Genomic DNA, 24297 nt, shown 5'->3' on the forward strand with positions numbered 1-24297 from the left:
CTCTTGTGGCAGCACCACCATAGTACCCACCAAACAACTGAGTTATTTTAACACATCGGCCAGCATCTGGCCAATCCACCACCTTTCACTGTTTATACCCCCCCCCCAAAAAAAAATCATCGGCCGGTAAAAAAAAAAACCCCATCGTCCAGCTATGGTCGTGCCATCAGTTAACCCTTCACGTGCCAGCTGTGGCACGCGTGCCCAGGGTTGCCGACCCCTGCTGTAGACAGAAACTGTTTGTGTTCACCAATGTTTGTTGATCGGATAGAAATGTTGCATTTGAAATTACCTGCTTTTCTCGCTCCTCTTCTGTAGTGCTAGATAGTTGATGAAGTACGGCTACTGTAACTTACAGACATCTGCACTCGTTCCAGTCCACTTTGACTCTGACTATGGTAAATGAGTTTGGCTCCTCCTTCTCTTATATGCTACATACCAGTCTGTTTTGAAAATGTAGGAAGTAAAAAGTTCTCATATTTCTTTAAAAATGTAGGGAATAAAAGTTAAAAGGTGAATAGATTACCAAAAGCTCTACTTTACATTACTTCCCTCCTTTGCTGAAAAAAACTCATAATTCACAAATTATTGGTAATGCTTGGTAAAATAATTACTGGAACTCTTAATTAAAATGTTTAGGCACCTCTGATGGAGAGTTGTACTTCAAACTATTTTTTTATTTAAGCTTGTAATATATATATTAAGAATAAACTCTGAAGAATAAACTGAGGAGCCGAACATTTAGAATGACAAATTAACTGATGACAAAACTTACAAAACCTAACATAATGCTCTGGAGGTTTCTTACACTATGAATGTGTTATGATTCATTGATTTTTTTAATCACACTAACCAGACAGGCAGTAACACAGCCTTAAGAGACAAACATGAAAAAACAAATATTTTTCTTAAGTAAGTAACAGATAAAGAAATGATGTTCTGATAATAGAATGTGTGACAGAAGTAAAGGGCATGGATGGTAAAGTTTCATTTTGATAAAGTACAACTGATTTTAAAAAAAAACAAACAATAAAAATGAAAAAACAAAAAGACAGGAAATCTGCTGCTTGCTAGACACTTTTATATGCGTCTCTTCCTTCCTGTCCAAATGAGGTTAATAGCGCGATGACATTTCTTGAAAAAAAAAGACAAATGAGGAAGAAAGTATTTTCCTGTGTAAGCAACTTGAAAAACAAGGCACAGTGACTAACGGTTGTGCAAAGTCACATCAATTTATGTTAAACATGAAAGGCCATAAAGATGAATCTGGTATGGTTCTGGATATTAGAAACCTCAGCTCTCCAGCCAGGAGTGTTGCCTTGAACCGGTTCACTGATGAAAGTGTTGAAGTTGCTGCATCTGTGCCAGGTAAGACACAAATGAAATTTTAGTGGGTTTTTTTACACTTTTTAGTGCGTGTAGTGAATGTAAGTGTGTGTGTGCGTGTGCGTGTGTGTGTGTGCGCGCGCGTGTGTGTGTGTGGTCCTTTTACAGGAGGAAAGCTGCATAAATGGATTGCTGGGAGCTTTTGTCTCTTATGTATCCTACAGGCTGCTCTCAATGTTTCCCTGCGTCTGGCTCTGCGTAAGATAGCTTTAATTATAACTTAAAGACCTTTTTCTCATGTTAATAAATGTTGGTATTGTGGAAACAGACAACAGAATGGTCTACCACCACTGTTGCCATCTTATGTATAAATGATGCATGATGTCCCTAAACTAGTTTATAGTTACGGTTATTTAAAAGAATAGTTTTAAAGAAAAATGTTGTGTTGTGTAAAGTTGTGTGTAATGTTGTGTAAAGAATGCTAACCTCTACACTAGGTGCTGATGTCACCTGTGAAAATCAAACTAATGTAGAAGACAGTTTGGAGAAGATCAACTTTGGTAAACATCATGGGGATAAAAGCCCTGTAATAGTCAGAAATAAATGCTTATTAAATATTGTGAACACATAATTTGTCAGGTTTTATAAATGCCACATATTAATTAAATAAAGCTGACAGAAATATGAATAAAATGTTACAGTATGCAAATAAACACGAATTATATACACTACCAGTCAAAAGTTTGGACACACCTTCTCATTTAATGGTTTGTCTTTATTTTTTCTACTTTCTACATTGCCATTCTCCTCCTCATCATCATCATCATCATCATCATCATCATCATCATCATCATAGTTTATTTATATAGCACCTAAAAACACACAAGGCTGACCAAAGTGCTGAATAATAGAAATATAAGAGATACAATAAGAATAATAAATATGATAAAATAATAAACATAGTAAAAACAATAAAATATAAGTAAATAAAAGTTAACCACTCAGTCAAAGGCCAACGAATAAAAATGTGTTTCTAATCTGAATTTAAAAACCAGCACTGATGTTGATTGCCTAATGTGAAGAGGAAGATTAGATTCTAGATACATACTGAAGATATCAAATATATGAAGCAAGATATATGGAAGAATGTAGGAAAGAAAAAAAATGATAAAGAACTTGATGTAAGTTTTACATTTTAGATTGCTGAAAGTAAAAAATGGTAAATGGCCTGTATTTGTATAGCACTTTACTTAGTCCCTTAGGACCCCAAAGCGCTTTACACTACATTCAGTCGAAAGTAGCCACCCTTTGCTTTGTTGACAGTGCTGCAAACCCTTGGCCTTCTCTTACTTAGCTTTATGATCGCCTGAAATAGTTTTCACTTCACAGGTGTGCCTTGTTTGGGTTCATTTGTGGAATTTCTTGCCTTCTTAATGGGGTTGCGACCATCAGTTATCTTGTGCAGAAGTCAGTTTGGTACACAACTGACAGCCTATTAGAATTCATGCTATGGCAAGAACCAATCAGCTAAGTAAAGAGAATCGACAGTACATCATTACTTTAAGAACTGAAAATAAGTCAGTAATAAATTGCTAAAACTGAATGTGTCCCCAAGTGCAGTCGCAATACCATCCCATCCCATCCCATACACTTTGCGTTTAGTTGGACCAGCATTTATTTTTCAACAGAACAATGACCCCAAACACATCTCCAGGTTGTGTAAGGGCTATTTGACCAAGAAGGAGAGTGATGGAGTGCTGCCCTAGATGGCCTGGCCTCCACAGTCACCTGATCTAAACCCAATCGATGAGATGGACCGCAGAGTGAAGGCAAAGGGGCCAACAAGTGCTCAGCATCTTTGGTAACTCTGTTGGAAAACCATTTCAGGTGACTACTTCATGAAGCTCATCGAGAGAATGCCAAGAGTGTGCAAGTTATCAAAGCAAAGGGTGGCTATTTTGAAAAATCAAAAATATATAACACATTTTGAGTTATTTAACCCTTTTCGTTTACTACATAATTCCATATGTGTTCATTCATAATTTTGATGCCTTCAGTGAGACTACAATGTAAATATTCATGAAAATAAAGAAAAACCATTAAATGAGAAGATGCACCCAAACTTCTGCCTGGTAGTGTATACTTTCATACATTTATGCAATACATTCAGTTTAAAATTATATGTTTTTATCATGCTCTGCTTATGTTTAAAGTGTTGGTAAGCTCTCTAAAAATATCAGCTTTGCAGCTAGAGTCTATGAATAAGGAGCGAGAAGAGCAGAAGAGGCAACTCGATTATATGGGTGAATACACGTGTTTCCATTAGTAATCAGAAAACTGGCAACATATGTAACAGCTCGTCTCTCTTATCTTATGGCAGCTTCACGGCTGAATTTCCTGACAAAAGAGAGAGAGGAGTTGAAGAGGAAGCTAGAGGACTTTGGTAAGTGTGAGCATGAAGCTCATACTAGTGAAGATAACATGATCATATCGTTTTCTTGCTACCAGGATTGCACAACCACTTATTGGGTATAGGTGAAAATGCTCTTTATGATTTCCTTACTGTACTGCCTTATGCAGAATTTTCTGTTCTTGTTTTAGTCATTGCTGACATCGCTGTTGGCTTTTGTTTAGTTTCTGTTCTTCTAAGTCACGTCTGTTTTTGTATTTCATCTTTCTATGTTCCCTGGTCTCCCTCCTATCTTCCCTCTGTGTCAGGTTAATTTTATTTTCCCAGTTCTGTTGTTTCTACGTGTTGTGTTGTGTTGTGTTTACTTCCCCATCTCATTATATCAGTTGTGTTACCTATCCCCTCATTATCAGGAAGATATGTTGTGTCTGTCTCCCTCTGTCTATTGTGGCACCATCCCTCAGCTCTCATATCTGTGTGTACCCTAGCTCTTTACCTCCCTCCTCCAGGTATCTTCTAGTGCTTTTGATCTTGTGTAGTTTGGGCTTTCATCAATAAATGTTCATTTTAAGTTTACTCCTTCCTTCTGTGTCTCTGCATTTTGGTTCCACAAATAACCAGCTCAAACAACAACACATGACAGGGGAACTACCCTTTCACAGCACAATACCAAACACACATTCAAATGAAAACTATGTTGTATCCTTTAACATTTTACACTTATTTCACAGGTGTTATTTAGGTTTGTACAATACTGTAACTACAGTTTATTCTTTGTTCTCATGAAAGCTCACTATGCGCAACAAGGTTGGCTGTATTTCAACGGCAGTTTCTATTATATTTCTTCAATCAAGAAAAGCTGGCAAGACAGTAGAGATGATTGTTTGCAGAGAGGCGCAGTCTTGGCGATCATCAGCAGCAGAGAAGAACAGGTATGTTCATTTATGATATAATTAGATAACAGAGTGAAACATTTAAGTAAAACAAAAATGTGTGTGACATCATTTCAATGGTTGATTGCTGCATGTTTATGTGTAAGGAATTCATAAGGCAGCAGCAGAAGGTAATGTGGATTGGACTGACTGACAGAGAGACAGAAGGAGTTTGGAAATGGGTGGATGAGACTCCATTGACGGCAAGGTTTCCACTTTAAAAATTAATCAAATTAAATAATTCCTCTATTTACATTTTTTAGATTGTAAATATTATGAAATTGGTGATTTTAAGTTGTTTCTAATTTGCATGTGTTTGTGTTACTATTTTGTCCTTTTTATCTTTCAGCTTCTGGTACTCTGGGGAACCCAACAATTTTAGAGGCAGAAATGAAGATTGTGTAGTAATAAATCACTACTATGATTATGAAAACAACTGGAATGATGCTGCGTGTGAAAACGAAAACTTTTGGCTCTGTGAAAAAGACATGTGAAACAAAATATGTTATATACTTTGACAAATCTCACACTGAGGTTTTGTTTCTTTATACTATGAGCACTTTAATTTAAATTTTCAAACTGTTGCTTGTTTTAAAATGTTAACTGAAGGAAATCTAAAAATGCAAGTGTGGAGAAAAATATGTTCTCCCTTCAATCTGCATACTTAATTTGTGTAGCAATCATTACTTCCTACAACACAGTACATCTACCCATATTTAGATAGTGATAGATAGAAGTATAACTCAAGTGATTTTATTCTTATTTGATTTGGGTTTTCAGAATCAGAATACTTTATTTATCCCTAAAGAAATTATGTGGGTTACAGTTTTGCTTTGTTCCTGCTAAATTGTTTTAATAAAATATCCTGCATTAAAAAGTCTAAAATGTGAATGTTCCCTTTTAAGCCCTTTGTGAAACAGTAAAAGTAAAGATCTGTGTATTGTTATATCTCACTCAAGTGTTCAAACAGGTTAATCAGGCCTTAACAATTAACAGATCTTTGGGGCCTACTTTCCAGGCCACTAAATCTTAACCCAGTTAAATACCAAGTGCACAGATTATAGAGAAGAACTGCTGATAGCGGGTGTGATTTATTTTTGACTGCAAGGCCACCCTGGCAAGTACACATTCAGTGGAAGCAGGATCGACATACAGGGGACCCTGGTCCCCCAACTAAAATACTATGAAGTATGTTTATACAGTGTAGCCATGACAAAAACTGTTTTCACAAATGAACTCATTCTCGCAGCTGGAAATACTCTGATTTAAGCCTTGCAGAATCCAGAAAACATAAACTCACTGTAAATTAATTTGACAATTTTCTGGCATATTCTCATGTGGTGCAAATCGGACATTACATGGTTTTTGAATGCGTTTTAACCCTATCGGTTATCTATTTAACATAGGTAGTGATTTTTTGGGGTTGTGTTGTGATGACTATGCAGTCAAAAACGCACACTCTACAAAGCCTGTACAAAAACATATCTGCATAAGCATTTTAAATTAACACTATCACCAGTGAGAGCAGACGAGCAGTCATCGTTAAGAAAAGCAGAGCAAATCAGTTCGGACAAGTTTACATTTTAACAAACGCTGAAATTTCTTAAAAATACCCTGTTTTTCTGCACTGGAAACATTTAGTGTACATTGCTATAGCATTCACTGTTTAAATTAAACTTATCTGTATAAAGCTTTAGACACGTAACACACATCAATCATTTTTCATGGTGTAATCAGTCACAATGATGGAAGCATGTCTATCACAGTGGAGATCTAGAAAATGATGTGAATATATGAGAGAAAATGAGGCTTTTTACTACTCTAAAAATGTGTCTTAAAGTGATGCTTTACAAGCAGCTGCAGACTGCTTTGTTTTGAACATTTCATGATGAAATTTGTTCACAAATTCATATTTAGTCGTTAAATGACATCATTCACAGTGTCTTTATTTAGCTGTTGCAATAGTAAATTGTGATATTGGCGCTCCACTGATGACTGGCTTTCTTTCTCTACTTATGCATGTACTTAACTTGGGGTGACACTTTCAGAGTTCATTGAAATAACTTTAATCAGCTGTTCTGGAACCAAAAACTCAGTTTCAGATCTTAGAGTTCATCAACTGAGAGTTTGTTGAACACAGTTCCTGAAACGGGGCCAATAACTACTGGAGTACTTTGTTAAGCAAGGTATAACACCCACTGTGATGATGAGGGGGAGATAAATTGATTCATTTATCTTCCTTGCCTTTGTTTACTTTCTTGGTAATTTAGGTCATTGAATTAGCATGGTCATTTTAGTATGTTTATCTTGCTTGAGTCTTTTGAAAGCACAAAGTTTGCGCTTCAGTTTTGATAAGTGATGTTCTAGCATTGCTGTAACCATGGTAGCTCAGCCACAAAGTGGTAGACCATACAGTTACTGAGTCACTGAGTGCTGAGCTGCATAAAAGTTACCAATGCTCTGCTGAATTAGTAACTGCAGAGTTTTCAAACCTCCTCTGGCATTACCAGTCACATTAATACAACAATCTATAGATATAAACAGTGAGTGAAAAACAAGCTCAAACCAATTTTGAGGCCACTTTATTGTGATTAGCTGCCTCTTACAGAGGATTTTGAAAACCAAGTGGGTGGGGCTCTGTTCATAGCCAGAGCTGTGTGTTTCAGATTATCATATTTTATATACAGTCAGCAGATCAGTCAGAATCCCTGAGGAAATTATGGTTGCTCCAAGACACTAAACTAAATTAAATACTAAAATATATTACAAAGCTACAAAATATAACAAAACAACTGTAATAGATACAAATAGCTTTAGTTATATATATATATGCCTAGAACTACAACTATACAAGATCAACAGGACCCTTCATCAGGAACTCAGTGGGGATATGGTGAACAACACTAGACGCCAACTTCAAGGCCATAGCACAAGTCACCATCCATTGTGGGATCTACTAAGGAGATGCTCTGTCCCTGCTGCCTATCTGCATAGGCCTGAACCCCTCAGTGAGATCATTGACAAAGACTGTCTACGGATACCGACTACGGAATGGAGCAGTTGTCAGCCAACTTCTGTACATGGATGACATCAAGCTGTATGCCAAGAGTGAACAAGACATCGATTCACTGATCCACACCACCAAGATATACAGCAATGACATCGGAATGTCATTCGGATTAGAGAAGTGTAGTTGGATGATAACAAAGAGAGGGAAGGTAGTCAGAACTGAGGGGATCGAACTACCAGAAGGCAACATTGCAGACATAGAGGACAGTTACAAGTACCTGGGGATCCCGCAGGCAAATAGGAACCATGAGGAGGCTGCTAGGACAGCTGCAACCACCAAGTACCTGATGAGGGTGAGGCAATTCCTGAGGAGTCAGCTGAATGGTAAGAACAAGATCCGGGCTATCAACACCTATGCCCTGCCCGTGATCAGGTACTCTGCTGGGATATGAAGCGAGATCAATCAACTGCAAACCAGACAACAAACGACGGAGGCTCCAGAAAAGTGCAATCAAACTATGAGTTTATTACACAGGAGAAGAAGCATCAGCATATGTCCTCTTCTGACAAGAATACACTGAATGGGGGTTTTATAGGACAGAAAATGTACGCCCCCACGTACACGTCAAGTACAGGTCAAAAATACATTGTTGACAGACATGGGTACATCTTGTACATTTTTAATAGCTATAATCAGACATATAACTTCTCTTTTCAATAACACTTGCCTTTTAAGGTAATAAACTTCAAACCTCAGGGTCTCTAGTGGCTAATTATTGACCCTCGTCACCAATCACTAAGTAGACAGAACTGCCGCAGGTCTCAAAAAGAAGCAGAAGACACTTGGGCCGTCGCTCAGGCCTGTTGCTAGATTTATGTATTGTAAGCATGCATGCAGATTAACCTGCTATGTTCTCATCCTCCCTCAACATGTATCACCTGAACATCGCGTCAGTGAAGCTTGCAACCCTCCTGAATGGAACACCAACTCTAAACAAGCACAGATAAGCAATGTGTATAGAATAAACTCAACCTGTAAATAGAAAGGTCAATGTGGTGACAAACATCTTCAATATAACCCTGTAAGAAATATTACTGATAAAATAATGCTGTAAAACATGTTATTAATGCAATTATCATAAGGCAGATTATATGGCAGAAATAAAAGAATTTCTGAATCCTAACAGATAATAAGTTGGCCAAAGGAGGAGATAGAAGCCACTGACATCAAGACCAGGAAACTCCTTACCATGCATGGATGGTTTCACCCCAAGTCCAGTACCCTGAGGCTATATGCAAAGCAGAAGGAAGGAGGCCGGGGACTGGTGAGTGTTAGCACCACAGTCCAGGATGAGACAACAAACATCCACAAATACATCAGGAAGATGGCTCCAACCGACCACGTGCTCAGTCAATACCTTAGGCATCAGAAACCCAAGAGAGAGGAGGAAGAGGAGGAACCATCATGGAAGGACAGGCCCCTGCATGATATGTACCACTGGCAGATAGAGGAAGTGGCTGACATCCAGAAATCCTATTACTGGCTGGTCAAAGCTGGACTGAAAAACAGCACAGAGGCACTAATCATGGCAGCACAGGAACAAGCTCTGAGCACAAGATCCATTGAGGCTGGGGTCTATCATACCAGGCAAGACCCCAGGTGCAGGCTGTGTAAAGATGCCCCTGACAGCAGATGCTAGCAGGCAGGGCATACATGGAACACCATAACCATGTGGCCAGCATAGTAAACAGAAACACCTGTGCCGAATATGTCCTGGAAATCCCGAGGTCAAAATGGGAGATGCCCCCTAGGATGGTGGATAATGACTGAGCTAAGATCCTGTGTGACTTCCAGATACAGATGGACAAAATGGTGATGGCTAACTAACCGGACATAGTGGTGGTAGAGAAACAGAAGAAGATGTAACGACTCCGAATGACAGCAACATCAGGAAGAAGGAACACGAGAAGCTCGAGAAGTATCATTTGTTCAGAGAAGAGCTCAAAAAGATGTGGAGGGTGAAGGTAACAGTGGTCCCAGTGGTAATCGGAGAGCTAGAATTTCTTTAGCTTTAAGTTGATGACTAAGAATTTCCAGGTTCTGACTGTTTATTCTAGTAACAAACAACAATCAGAACAAGGAAACTGTTAACCATATACACTAAACATTGAGCACTGACCATATGTTTTACTGGTAGGTTGCATTAAAAAAGTTAACAGCGTGAAAGGGAAAGTTCAAGTTCATTCCAAGTTCTACTAACTTAAAAAAAACAGTTTGTGGTAACTTACTATAAAAAAAAAACCCATTATGTTTAATCATCCTTGAAATTTCTAGTACAACACTTATATTAATATAATACTGAATGCATGTATGATTCAAAAAGAATAATTAACAACACTTCTTGTAATGGTGTTAAAATCAGCCCAACTTTTATTTTTAAGTTTAAAAAAATTATATAATCATTTAATTATTCTGAAACTAAGTTTAGGCTTCCCATAACCTTGCTTTGCAAGTTACATTACTTATATAATCAAAATAAAATGTATTTATTGTTAAGCCACACGTGCAGTCTCTAGCTCAAACAACACATTTGTTTTGCATTCAAACACAGAAACTTTGTGTGTTGTAATATTTTAAGGATATTTTCAGTCGTGGCACTACTGCCTGAATGGCTGTCATGGATTTAGGTGATCCAAATGTAAGTGCGTAAGAAAGTCTTTAACATTGTCGCAACTCCCCTAAACTAAGTTTGTGGGATATGATCTTTCAAGAAATGCAGACCAAACTGTTGCTGTTTGTATTTACTTACAAAGCATGTCTTGTAGAACTTACTGGGCTCAACGGCAACAGCATAGAGCAGTCATATTTCAAGTCTAATAACAGAAGACAGGAAAAGATCAGTAAAGAAAGGCAAAGAAAAAATGAAATGAAAGGTAAAACAGGTTCTTCTAAAGTATGCTTAAAGTTCAGCATGATTAATATAAATTTCACTGACAATTACTAATATGTTGGAAAACCAAAATACTTGCCACTCAGTTGATGTTTTTCTGTCCAACAGCTCCTTTTCTAGACTTGTACGAGTTTGATGTAATGTGTTCAGAGCGTCAAAGAAAGTAAGACGCAAGCAGAGGGAGAAAAACCAGAAAATTATTTAGTAGCTCATTTGATCCTTAATGGCTATGCAACTGTTTTAATTTACAACATAGAAAGTCAATGTAAACCTCATATAACCAAATTAGACTAGCACATATAGTACTCAAAACATCATGTACTACTGTATCTGAATGTGTGGTATTGCCACCGTCAATTGAGGCCTAAAGAGATATAAAATCTAATTTAAATGTAATCATTACATGCTTGTTAAAAGCGAACTTACAATATATAACATTTCTAATATGCAATGTGGCAATGTTTATATTTAACATAGGCAACCCCAAAATGTTTCTTTATTTCATTTCATTTATTTATTTATTTCACACTTGGTTCAACAGTTTCAACAGTTTTGTCCTTTCATACACACAAACCATGCTTTCCCTTGAAATAACACTGCAACCATGCGTGAAAAGGAGCAGGAAGAAAAAATATTCTTATTAAACCCTCTATCCCCCTATCTGCTATCCAACTAATATTACAAGTTTCTGATGATTTAACTGTGGAATTTAACTTATTTTTTTAGAAGGACAAGCTAAATTACTTTATTTTCAACTGTAAAGCCAACCCAGACTATAACCATTTAACATGCCGCTAATCTGGTTTATGGCTTTGGACTTTCGCAACAAAACTTGTATCTAAAACAACTGGTACCTAAACAAACATGATTATTATTATTATTATTATTGGGAGCGATCGTGGCTCAAGAGTTGGCAGTTCATCTTGTAATCAGAAGGTTGCCGGTTCGAGCCCCGGCTCTGACAGTCTCAGTCGTTGTGTCCTTGGGCAAGACACTTCACCCGTTGCCTACTGGTGGTGGTCAGAGGGCCCGGTGGCGCCAGTGTCCGGCAGCCTCGCCTCTGTCAGTGCGCCCCATTTTATTACCATTTTATTATTATTTAATGTGTAATTAAACAGAAATGTTCGTTAAATGTAAAAGCAGTTTGCTTATGTTGTAAAAGAATGGCTAGATTTGACAATAACAAATGCCACAGATGTTCAAAAGCAACCACAAAGCATTCAAATAAATACAGGAGTAAAGAATATACAGTTCATATGTTATAAAAGTTCATATGGATTGAAAACAAGTGCCCACCCCTAATAGCTACACCTTCCCAAATAGTTTCATCTGGGCTTGTTTCTATTAGCTGCTCACTTTTCTACTTCAAACAAACAAAAGAAAGCTTCACTGAGAGTCTTTTTTATAAGGTTTTTAAAGCTGTGGTGTTAATTTTTAAGTATCATAACCCGAGAGGCAGCAGCATGCACACAGAGCACAATATTAGATTTTACAGTGTGAAAAGAATTTAGATAATGTTCAAATTTTCATTTAAAAAAATATATCTTTACCTAAATGTGAATGGATTTTGCCACAGTTTCGTTGTACATGTCCACATAAAGCTATTCTATTCTTTTTTTTAAGCGCAACCAAAACTGGGCTGTTTACAGTTACTGTCATGGTCCAGGGTCTGTGACGCAGGGTTTTGAGTTTTGGGAATGTTTAGGAGTTTTCTAGTGTATTATCCGTATATTATAGTTCTATTTTTTGTATTTGTTGTCATTCATGCTTTTCTTACTATTTTGTTAAGTTGGTGTTCTAGGTTTTGTTTCTTTTAGTCATCATATTCTGCTATGCTCCCTATTTCTACTTTCTTCTGGTCTTGGTTTTGTTATCTTGGCTTTTGGTTACTGTTATCATGCCTCCCCTGTGTTCCACATCACTTGTTTTATCTATCTTTTTCATGTGTTTCTAAAGCCTGTGGCTTACTGGGCTTAAGCCCGGGTCATTTTTTCAGAAGCATGGGGTCTTTTGGAGTGTAATTTGTTAGTAAAATGCCTGACTGACAACTGTATAAAACAAAAACAACACACGAAGCACAGAGCGCACCGTCGTAAATTCCCCCTAATTTTGGTATGATCCGAGCTCAGGCACTAGGCGACTGAGCACTAGTGATGGGATTTCCGGTTCTTTTTAGAAAACCGGCTCTTTCGGCTCGACTCACAAAAAAGAGCCGGATCTTTCGGCTCCGAACCAGATCTTCAGGTTGTTTTGTATAATTAATTTATTATTAACAATAATATGAAATTATGCACAGAAGGAATTACTAATGTAAAAAAAAAGTGGTTTTATTTATATATGTTTATATATAAATATATACAGTGGCTCCTAGAGACAAAACACATACAAACTCCAAAAAGCATGTACAAACTCCAAAACACATTTCTAGCGTTAACTGAACTTCAAAACAGAGCTACCTAGATCACTTAAATTTACTGTTACTACCACACACCAAATCCGGTCGTTGGTACTTGTTGGCTTGTGTAGCCTCTAGGTAACAAAAGCTCAACGCTGGGCCTAGCATCCTGGAGCACTTCTGTTGTGTTTTGTACATGTTTTGGAGTTTTTACGTGTTTTGGAATTTGTACGTGCTTCAGGGTTTGTAGGTGTTTTGAAGTTTGTACATGCTTTGTCTCTAGGGGAAACCGTAAATATACTTTTATTTATTCACTCAACATAAAATGAAATAAATAAATCATATAATACAAAAACCAACTAGTCACAGCTTTTTCCTTTTAAACAAATTTAAAATGAAACAACACAAAACACTGCAAACCACAACACAATTAAATATAAATTAAAATATGAAAACAAAAAGAACATGCATATTCTCTGTCATATAGGCCTGCATGAATAAACTTTCTGAATCCCTTATCATCCGCAACTGAAAACAGTTGTGGATGATTACTATACCTTTCTAATGTGACGTTGTTGTCCCTGGCTCTCTTTCTCTCTCTCTCCCTCCCGCTCTGTTCCTGTGCTACTGCGAGTGTAACTACCGCCCCTCCCCCCTCTGCCCCGCGCAAAGCACAAGGCTCGCATGCGGAGTGAAGCAGAAAAAAGTGCGAGAGAGAGGGTGAGAGAAGGAAAAAAAACACGGCTGCTACCTGCGAGTTTGCTGCAGACAGAGGAGAGCTTAGGTTTGACCAGGTACCAAAGCAAATCATTCGTACTTTACAAATAATGTAAATATGACGGTGTATCACAAAAGATTGATATCAAACTGATCACTTGGTTGCACTTGCTCTTTGAGTGAATCAACAAATGGATAAATAAAAAGCCGAACAACAATGCTGGTTTTTTAGAGAGTCTTAGCTTACATTTCATATTTTCAGTTGTTACCCTCCACGGCTAAACAAACTCTAAATCGGTTTCAATTGTGTACTGATGAACACAACAATGGACATAAGGAGCTTCTTTCAAAGAAAAAACTCAGGTAGATGTTATTTTATATATTATGCTTTGTATGTTGTTCAGTATATTTCTATGCAAAACAAGAGAAATTTCAATACACAGCAGTTTAATTCACAGTTGAAACCAGATATTTACATACACTTTAGGGAGAAAACATAAAAACTTTTTTTTTTTTTACTGTTAAACATCAATTTAAAGTAAACTTGTTTTGTTTTAGATAAATAAATGTTGAAATATCTTTTGAATTAGTTAAATGTCAGAATAAAAAGAGGAAGCTGTCTATTTTAATCACTTTCATCAAATTTAGGAGTACATGTACACTAAGTTTATTGTTAATTAATAAGAAAACTCCAGACGATTCCATTCTGAGCTTAAGAAGCTTCTGATAGGTGTTGTTAGTAAAGTCCATGTGAGTAAATTGGTGGCACACCTGTGGATGCATACAAGACACCCCCAACACACAGAGCCTGTTTCTTTGACATGGGAAAAATCAAGAGATATCAACCAAAACACCAGGAAAAGAATTGTGGAGCTCCATAAGTGTGGCTCAATTTTGAATACAATTTGGTGCCATTTGCAATTAAGAAATACAGATAGTTTCTCTCTTTACTCTTAAAGTTAACAAATATGTTTTTTATATTTATCAATCTAAAAAAATAAACATTTAGTCTGATTTGATGTTACAATTAAAAAAGTGTTTGTGTTTTTATCTGAAGAGTATGTAAATATCTGGTTTCCACTGTATATTTGATGATGTTGGTGTTTGACTTGATTGTCAGCACAAAGAGGGAGAGAGAGGAACAGAGAGGGAGAGAGAGGAACAGAAAGGGAGAGAGAGGAGCAGAGAGGGAGAGAGAGAGGAGAATGAGGACAGAACAGAGATGGAACAAGAGCCAGTTGAGACAGACATGTTGGTCAAATGGTTGTTTGCCAAAACTCATCAGAACATGTATCTAGTGCCTAGTGTAACTTTTTAGATACCATTTGTTACTTTTCAAATTCTATATTTATTAAGTTATGCAGGCTTGTTTGCACAACCAGGCTAAATAATTATATAAACTTTTCTGAATCTAAATAGTGTACTTTGGTAGAATTAAAAAATAAGTGTAGTGCAGGTCTATGATGATTTTTAGTGCTGCTATCATCTAGTTTTGATTCTGGTTCTGTTTTGGTTAAGTCCTAAGTAGTCCTGATTTTGAACTGTTGTAGTCCTGTTTTAATTCCGGATCAGTTCTGGGTCTGGTTTAATTGGGGTTTAGTCCCTGTGTCTTGATACAGCCCCGACTTTGTTCTGCCTTGCTGCTTAATTAAAAAACTAGTTTATGGTGTCCTGCATATGTGATTTTTTTTTTTATATGAAGTCATTCTTAACAAAACTCAAAACAGAGCCTAATACTCTTTCAGTCATTTCTACCCTTTCGCTGCTCAGCTCTCACACAGTGGCTCAGCTATGCTCCAATCCCTCCATATTGTGGCCAGTCACATGCGAGGCATAGCTGGACTGGCCATCGGGCATACCGGGCATTTGCCCGGTGGGCCGATGGTGATTTTTCGTTTTTATGGGCCAATGTTTTTTTTTTCTTTCTTTTTTTTTTCCGTAACGGTATAAACACTGAAAGGTGGTGGATTGGCCAGATGCTGGGAGATGTGTAAAAATAACTCAATTGTTTGGTGGTGGCTATTGCGGAGCTTCCACAGATTCAGTAACATTAGCAAGTGGTGGAGGCCAGCAGATGCAACACGCTGGCTGGCAGGTGGATGACGGAAAGGCAGGAGGAGCAGAGACCCGAGGCGTGAACTGAACTTCAGGTAAGAAGTTATGACCTGCAGTCTATCTGGGTCAGATATAAACCAAGTTTAGGTGGAGTTTATTTTCGTTATGCTGACTTTTTACAGTCAGTTACAATAACTCGTACTGCTTACTAGCTAGCATGACGGAGTTTATATACTGCTGGGCGGGTGCTATGATGTTATTGATGTTGAACTTGTTTTATCTTATTTTATTTATAAGGTTAGTTATTAGAGTTTCCAACCGTCCCATAAAAAACGGAATCTTCTCGTATTCAGAGTAAATATTGCGCTTTTCGTATTGAGGTGAAAAGGAACACAGTTTGTCCCGGACTTCAGCTACAATGAAAAAGACATAAAGCTGGAATTACTCTCTGTCTTTGCTGCACAGCTGCCTCTTCTTCTCTCATTCTCTCACCCTCCCTCTCCTGTTGCTACTTCAATCATGAAACTGATCAATGATCAGCTGATCGGCTTTTCTCTCTTGTTTGTTTATCGCCCACTTTGCGTCAGAAACAGGAAACCAGCGGATGTCGCGCTAAACAACAGCAGCACGTTTAAGCTTGAACAGCTGTTGTTAGAATTTATTTAATATTAATTTCTAGTATCAGCTGATGTTTGCTGGAGCCACAGCTGTAAAAGCTGCTGGTCATGATATCGGTTTGGTTATCTGGTGAGAGGGAAACATGCAGATGAAACCAGGAGATGTCCTTACTGAACCATCAGAGCTGAACAGGTGATGGAGAAACAGGTTTACCTTTTAGGTGACATGAATGAGTTGAAGGGAAGTTATGAACTGTTTCTGAGAGACAAATAACACCAGGATCCTTTTTTTATGTAGCTGACGGCTGGTAACTGTGCAGGGGCGGATCTAGCAAAGTTTTGCCAGGGGGGCAGGTAGGGCATTAACAGGGAAAGGGGGGCACAAAGAAATACTTTTCTTTCTTATTCTCATTTAAAATGTCTCGCTTTTAACAAATAATTATCTGAATCTTACAACAAATGTTTTCATCTGATGTAAAATGTATAGAAATCCATTATTGTACATAGTAATTTTTTTAGGGTCCCATCATAATTTCTTCAGAAGTAGCTAAGTACTGTATATGATGCCACATTTTCTATATTCTGTACCAGTACTGTGTGTAAAATGCCATCAAAAAGTCAATTATGTTTTTCTTTCTCACCTGTCTTTCTGTCTCCTTTCACTTTTTAAAGATTGCCATGTTAGAAAAAATATTTTGCCCTGCCATGCTGTTTATTGATGTGGCAAATGAATGGTTTATGAAAATATATCTAAATCTGTTATCAGTAATCAGTAATGATCATGTCTCACCTCTAGTCTTCTCTGTCTTAATTTTAGGTTTTCACCATGTGTTGTAGATAGTTCAGGAGGTTATCTCGACCAAGCAGTACTGTTTAGAATACCAGAATAGGGAGGATGGTGTAGGTTTAAGTTTATTAGACTGATACATATATACCAACAAGACAGTGTACATCACTGTGACAACAGCGTTTGTTTTCATTCAAAGGATTTATGGTTTTTCCTATACCTGGTGGGCCGGTCTCTAGTCAAAATGCCCGGGCCGATTTTTTGTCCCAGTCCAGCCCTGATGCGAGGATACAAGATAATATCATTATGTGAAAAACAGAGAGGGTGAGAGACGTGACAGTGAAGTGGAGCATGCGTCTGTCCTCTCAGTAAGTGAGTGAGACAGTAGACAGCGGTGAGGAGGGCTGTGCGAAAGCAAAAAATCATAAATATGCCTGACACCCGTAAATGAAGCAGCATCTGGCTGCAGTTTTAAGACTTTTTTTGTCTCGGTCTTGGTCTTGGTCTTGTCTCGACTTGGTCTTGGTATTGTCTTGGTCTCGGATTAGGCGGTCTTGACTACAAGTCTACAGCTTATCACACATTTGATTTCCATGTGTGACAACTGCAAGTGTCCAGAGTGAGGACAGACTGAGGGACCCACTGCTGCACATCATCTGAGGCTTTGTACCCCTGATGATCCACCATGACAAACTCAGCAGTGTGTGAGGAAGAGGAGGAGGAAGAGCCAGCAGCAGCTGACAGATGGAGAGAATAGACAGACTGTTCCCTGTTTGTGAAGGACTGCTAGGAAAGTTTAAAATAACTAATTGTCTGTCCTGAATCAGTCTTATTAGGTGATGTTCAAATAATTTTATCATTCCAGTGTTTTCAGTGTGGGAGAAAGTACTCAGGGCCTTCAACTTAAACACTATGAAAGGCAGAAATAAGTTTAGAGGAATCAGAGGCCTGGCTGTATGTTATCTTAACTGGGTTCAAAGGTCAGTACTCAGGCACACACTTAATCTTCTTGGGTCCTCAACACAGTACCTGCTTGCAAAACGGGTGAGTTAATCCCAAAACAACTTCCAAGTGTGCCTCGCCAGGAGGGCAGAAAGGTACTGACGAGGACCCAGCCCTGAAACGAAGAAGCGAAGTCATCATAAACCAACAGGGGACAGAGCGAAAGAGGGGGAGACAGAAAAGGCAGGTCAGCATAGAGCAGGGGTGTTAAACATACGGCCCATGGGCCAGATGAGGCCCGCAAACGGGTTTTTTAAAAAACGGGTTTAATCGTTTTGGGGTTTTTGTTCGTTTTTTTTGTTTTGTTTTGTTTTTATTTTTTTAATTTTGTAAAGTTTAAACTTGGGAATAGATTTTCCTCGATGTGGCTAAAATGAGTTTGACACCTCTTGCATAGAGGAACCAGGGACCATGACAAAAACTGACTCAACTGACAAACCGTAACTTAAGAAAGAAAGACAGCAAAGCAGGAAGCTGTGTGCTTAAAACTCCGGATGTTGCAAAAAATGGAAGAAAGAAAGGTAGATAAGGAAGTTATTGATTAGTTCTGCATTTTCTCACTATATGCCTTTGCCATACCACAGCAAAAAAAGTTTGTTCTTAAATACGAATCTGACATGGATTGTGAAAATGGAGCTGATACTTCGACCAGAAGTAAGTAATTCAATTTATTTAAGATTTTCATGCTGTCTGTCCATGTCATATGTTTTATTCTAGCTCTAAGTATGAGTTTGCATTGAAAACCCCACCTTGTTAGATATTCTTAGAATCAGGTGGAGGAGTTTATTTAACAAGAAAAAAACCAAAAAACAAACAATTAGGGAATAAACTGCATTCAAAGTTTATTTTTTCAACCACTAAGACAATTAAAATGATTTAATAATTATAAAATATTGAATAGTTTCTTCTTCAGTATCAGTGCTTCCTTCTTCTAAATTCAGCTAAAACTGAGGTTATTGTACTCTGCCCGAAAAATCTCAGAAATATGGTCTCTAATCTACGGAAGAGGATCAGGGGCACGTCTGTTTTTTCTTTTCCAGAATTCTGAGACAAAAGTCTCAAAAAGGAAAAAAGATGTGCCCACTATTTTTTTTTCAGGTGTCCCTGACCCTCTTCTGTACTAACCAGATTCTTACTCTGGATGGCATTATATTGGCCTCCAGGAACACTGTGAAGAACCTTGGACTCATTTTTGTCCTTCTGTGCAGATATTAAACAAATATGTAGGATTGCTTTCTTCCGTTTGCCTAATATCACTAAAATTAGAAACATCTGGTCTCAGAGTGACACTGAAAAACTAATTCATAAATATTGCCATATGACCCCAGTGGAGCACTTCACTCTCGCACTGCAGGCTTACTTGTTGTTCCTAGAATATTTAAAAGTAGAATGGGAGGGAGAGCCTTCAGTTTTCAGGCCCGTCTTCTGTGGAACCAGCTTCCAGTTTGGATTCAGGAGACAGACACTATTTCTACTTTTAAGATTAGGCTTAAAACTTTCCTTTTTGCTAAAGCATATAGTTAGGGCTGGATTGTTGGGCACCAGGTATGCTCAGGCAAATGTTAAATACAGTCCAGGTGTTTTCAGAAGCCCCTGCTGACAAACCACGAAATGCACAGAGTCAATATTTCAGCATGCTGGTCTCCTCCCTATGAGCCCCAGCTGTCAGTGTCCTCATTGACTTCCCCACCCTGCCCCCTGTGTTTCAGATTAACTGGTGTCACAGATTAACTGGTGTTGTTCAAACAGATGTGTCGTAGACTTGTTTTTCGGGAGCCGCTACTGACAAACCAGGAAATGGACGCAGTCAATATTTCATCTTTAAATATACATTTATGAGATGGTGTTTTTAACCTGTGGTCTGTGCAATCTTTATGGTTTAGCACACCAGCTAATGCTCTTTTATCAGTCTGCTAAAACACATCTGGTAAGAGATACAGATGCATTAAAAGTCACACCAAACGATTCCTGAACAGTTCTTACCCTACCACTGTAACCACACTGAACTCAAAAACCACTAAACCCAAGACTGTTTTTTTATGTATAAAATATTTATTATGTAACATGTTTATCATTTGTATTTCCTCTTTATTTACCCCTCCATACATTTTTTATTCTCCTGTTGGTGTTTATATTATTATTATTATGCATGAGTCCATATCCTGACAGTGCATTATAATTTTCGTTGTACATTCTTATATAATGACAATAAATGTAATTTTCTTATCTGTTGGATTCCTGCACACAGAAAGAAAACTCTGCAGACTGGTTGTTTTGAGCTTTGCACTTCTGTGTATTCTTCAAGCTACACTCAACATTTCACTGCGACTGGCTTTTTGTGAGTCAATTTACATTTTCTTTATAATGTGACCATAAATTCACCATCTGAATAATATAAGAAGAGAAATGACACAGAATTACTGTTACAATGTGAAGAATTGCAATTAATTTAACTTGAATCAAGTTCATTCATATGGCACTCTGGTGGTGTAGTTACTAAAGGAAATGTTTGCTCTTACAGACAGTTCTGATACAACAACAACAACAACAACACCAGATTGTGAGGCCATTATTAAAAACTTGACTAAAGAACAAGACATTAAAATGAATGAATTAGGTGAGTGTAACGCTAAACAGTATTATCATTATTAACATTGCTGTTTGTTATTTTCTTGAGCATAATTTTGAAGGTTCAGTTTTACTGTCCTTTGCAGCTTGCTATATCCAACAAGGATGGATATACTTCAACCACAGTTTATATTACGTTTCATCTACTAAAAACACCTGGAATGACAGCAGAGAGGACTGTCTGCAGAGAGGGGCAGACCTGGTGATTATCAACAGCAGAGAGGAACAGGTACAGTATATAGGAGCAAAATCTGTTTCTGAGACACAAAGACAAAAGTGTAAAACTGAGATGTATTTAATGTTATTGTTTATTTCTTTTTCTGTGAATAAGAACTTCATAAGAGAGTTTAAAACTCGGACATGGATTGGAATGACTGACGCAGAAAAAGAACAGACATGGAAATGGGTGGATGGGACAACACTTACCATCAGGTTTCACACTTTATGTTTGTTACATGACTCTTTAATAAATTATTATTGGTAACTTGCATTTTAAGATAAAGTGTAGGTGTAAATCCTTGTCCTCATGTCTAGTTGTTTGTTCAGTATACCATGACTTCAGTGTCAGTATAAAATGGTTAGTCTTTTTTTCTGTTTTTGTGTTCAGCTTCTGGGACACCGACGAGCCTAACGATGCTGGTGGAGATGAAGATTGTGGAGAAATCTATTTGTATGAAACAGAAAACTCCTGGAATGATGAACCGTGTGACAGTAAAAATGTCTGGATTTGTGAAAAAAATTTATAGATTCTTTAACCCACCAGAAAATAATAAGATGTAAAATCATGACAAATAAATGTATTCATATAATATCACCATTCATTTCAGGTAGTCAGCTGATTTTAAGTGAAAGCAGAGAGGCAGAAGAAAAGACAACGAACATAATACTTTGTTTATAAAGTTGGTGTGCAGGCTGTTGTCTGTATGTCATACACAGAAAAATATTTAAATACTGTTCAAATTATGTGATTATCTTCTTTTTTTATACCTCTGTCCCAGAGTATTTTGCCATAAGTGGTATAAAAACTTTTCATACATGTGTTGGCAGCACTGATCTACTTTGAGCAAACATAATCATGTGTGTTTGTAAATATGCAAAAATATTCTGTTCGTTACATTATAACAGCAAAGACTGTTTCTTAGATGCGTGACAAGATGAGCCTAGTTTGACTTACTGGAAAACAAGTAAATGACTTCAATATTTTGGAAACTAAATGAGGAAAAAATGCAACTACCCATGTGGAATATTGCCACTGTTGTGGATTTTATTATGGTATATTATATACCTGTATACATTAGCCATGTAGTCATAATTATTAACATAAATACTATGTAATCATATATACTCATATATACTATGCATACTTATACTGGAGTATTTTAAACATTGAAATCACTGTGTTAAGCATTAAACCTGCAGGTCAAATCACAGGACCCATATATTTAGGTTAAATATTATCTTCAATTATATTAATAACGTTTGTGTCACTTGTTGGATGAGGACAAGTTGACTGATTCTGTTTGAAATATGTAGTAATTTGGATAAATAAGAAACCTTTGATTGTATTATGGCCAACAGTGCAAAGTCCAAACATAGGGTTGAATCCACTTGGCACTGCTACAGTCAGGTCCATAAATATTGGGACATCGACACAATTCTAACATTTTTGGCTCTATACACCACCACAATGGATTCCAAATGAAACGAACAAGACATGCTTTAACTGCAGAGTGTCAGCTTTTATTTGAGGGTATTTACATCCAAATCAGGTGAACGGTGTAGGAATTACAACAGTTTGCAAATGTGCCTCCCACTTCTTGAGGGACCAAAAGTAATGGGACAGAATAAGAACCATAAATCAAACATTCATTTTTTAATACTTGGTTGCAAATCCTTTACAGTCAATCACAGCCTGAAGTCTGGAACACATAGACATCACCAGACGCCGGGTTTCATCCCTGGTGATGCTCTGCCAGGCCTCTACTGCAACAGTCTTCAGTTCCTGCTTGTTCTTGGGGCATTTTCCCTTCAGTTTTGTCTTCAGCAAGTGAAATACATGCTCAAACGGATTCAGGTCAGGTGATTGACTTGGCCATTGCAAAACAGTCCACTTCTTTCCCTTCAAAAACTCTTTGGTTGCTTTTGCAGTATGCTTTGGGTCGTTGTCCACCTGCACTGTGAAGCGCCGTCCAATGAGTTTTGAAGCATTTGTCTGAATATGAGCAGATAATATTGCCCGAAACACTTCAGAATTCATTGTGCTGCTTTTGTCAGCAGTCACGTCATCAATAAATACAAGAGAACCAGTTCCACTGGCAGCCATACATGCCCACGCCATGACACTTCCACCACAATGCTTCACTGATGAGGTGGTATGCTTAGGATCATGAGCAGTTCCTTTCCTTCTCCATACTCTTCTCTTCCCATCACTCTGGTACAAGTTGATGTTGGTCTCATCTGTCCATAGGATGTTGTTCCAGAACTGCGACGGCTTTTTCAGATGTCGTTTGGCAAACTCTAATCTGGCCTGCCTGTTTTTGGGGCTCACCAAAGGTTTACATCTTGTGGTGAACCCTCTGTATTCACACTGGTGGAGTCTTCTCTTGATTGTTGACTCTGACGCACATACACCTGCCTCCTAGAGAGTGTTCTTGATCTGGCCAACTGTTGTGAAGGGTGTTTTCTTCACCAGGGAAAGGATTCTTTGGTCATCCACCACAGTTGTGTCCCGTGGTCTTCCTAGTTTTTTGGTGTTGCTGAGCTCACCAGTGTGTTCCTTCTTTTTGGGAATGTTCTAAACAGTTGTTTTGATGTTTTTGCAATCTCTCTGATGGGTTTGTTTTGTTTTTTCAGCCTAATGATGGCTTGCTTCACTGGTAGTGACAGCTCTTTGGATCTCATCCTGGCAGTTGACAGCAACAGGTTCAAAAAGCAAACAGCACACTTGAAATGAACTCTGGACCTTTTATTTGTTCATTGTAATTGGGGTAATGAGGGAATAACACACACCTGGCCATGGAACAGCTGAGAAGCCAATTGTCCCATTACTTTTGGTCCCTTAAGAAGTGGGAGGCACATATACAAACTGTCATAATTCCTATACTGTTCACCTGATTTGGATGTAAATACCCTCAAATAAAAGCTGACACTCTGCAGTTAAAGCATGTCTTGTTCATTTCATTTGGAATCCATTGTGGTTGTGTATAGAGCCAAAAATGTTAGAATTGTGTCGATGTCCCAATATTTATGGACCTGACTGTAAGTGTGCACCTGTGACTTTTTCTCTCTGCTCATCTTCATTGCTCCTTGTTGTGAACAGCCCTTTCATAGCCTGTATGGTAAACAAACCTGGCCCCGCTGAGGATGCACCTGGGATTCTGTTTTCTCACCTCAGCTGCCCAAAGTCGAGAAAAACCTGTCCTTATCAAATATAGTAGTCTACTTCTGGCAACAAAAACCGACAAAAGT

At 37.8% G+C, this 24297-nt stretch overlaps 2 protein-coding genes across 2 annotated transcripts; both read left to right on the forward strand.

The window, feature by feature from the left end:
- Positions 1–1224: 1224 nt before the first annotated feature.
- LOC134629317 (CD209 antigen-like protein E) lies at positions 1225–5504 on the forward strand. Its single transcript, XM_063476557.1, has 8 exons — positions 1225–1368; positions 1495–1584; positions 1824–1886; positions 3567–3629; positions 3707–3769; positions 4526–4668; positions 4776–4876; positions 5018–5504. The coding sequence occupies exons 1-8, from the start codon at positions 1236–1238 to the stop codon at positions 5160–5162; spliced, it is 801 nt and encodes a 266-aa protein (XP_063332627.1). The 5' UTR covers positions 1225–1235; the 3' UTR covers positions 5163–5504.
- A 15260-nt stretch (positions 5505–20764) lies between these two features.
- On the forward strand, positions 20765–21575 carry LOC134629753 (CD209 antigen-like protein A). The gene is made up of 4 exons (XM_063477272.1): positions 20765–20818; positions 20916–21058; positions 21161–21261; positions 21437–21575. The coding sequence occupies exons 1-4, from the start codon at positions 20806–20808 to the stop codon at positions 21573–21575; spliced, it is 396 nt and encodes a 131-aa protein (XP_063333342.1). The 5' UTR covers positions 20765–20805.
- Positions 21576–24297: the final 2722 nt, after the last annotated feature.

Source organism: Pelmatolapia mariae, linkage group LG6 (assembly GCF_036321145.2).
Source record: "Pelmatolapia mariae isolate MD_Pm_ZW linkage group LG6, Pm_UMD_F_2, whole genome shotgun sequence".
Taxonomy (NCBI): domain Eukaryota; kingdom Metazoa; phylum Chordata; class Actinopteri; order Cichliformes; family Cichlidae; genus Pelmatolapia; species Pelmatolapia mariae.

What these genes read in the sequence shown, in the direction of transcription:
- LOC134629317 (XM_063476557.1), top strand. Translation starts at nt 1,236, where the DNA reads ATGTTAAACATGAAAGGCCATAAAGATGAATCTGGTATGGTTCTGGAT. An exon ending in GAGGCAACTCGATTATATGG is followed by an intron (nt 3,630 to 3,706) that starts GTGAATACACGT and finishes ATCTTATGGCAG; the next exon opens with CTTCACGGCTGAATTTCCTG. An exon ending in GAGACTCCATTGACGGCAAG is followed by an intron (nt 4,877 to 5,017) that starts GTTTCCACTTTA and finishes TTTATCTTTCAG; the next exon opens with CTTCTGGTACTCTGGGGAAC.
- LOC134629753 (XM_063477272.1), top strand. An exon ending in TCAACAGCAGAGAGGAACAG is followed by an intron (nt 21,059 to 21,160) that starts GTACAGTATATA and finishes TCTGTGAATAAG; the next exon opens with AACTTCATAAGAGAGTTTAA. An exon ending in GGGACAACACTTACCATCAG is followed by an intron (nt 21,262 to 21,436) that starts GTTTCACACTTT and finishes TTTTGTGTTCAG; the next exon opens with CTTCTGGGACACCGACGAGC.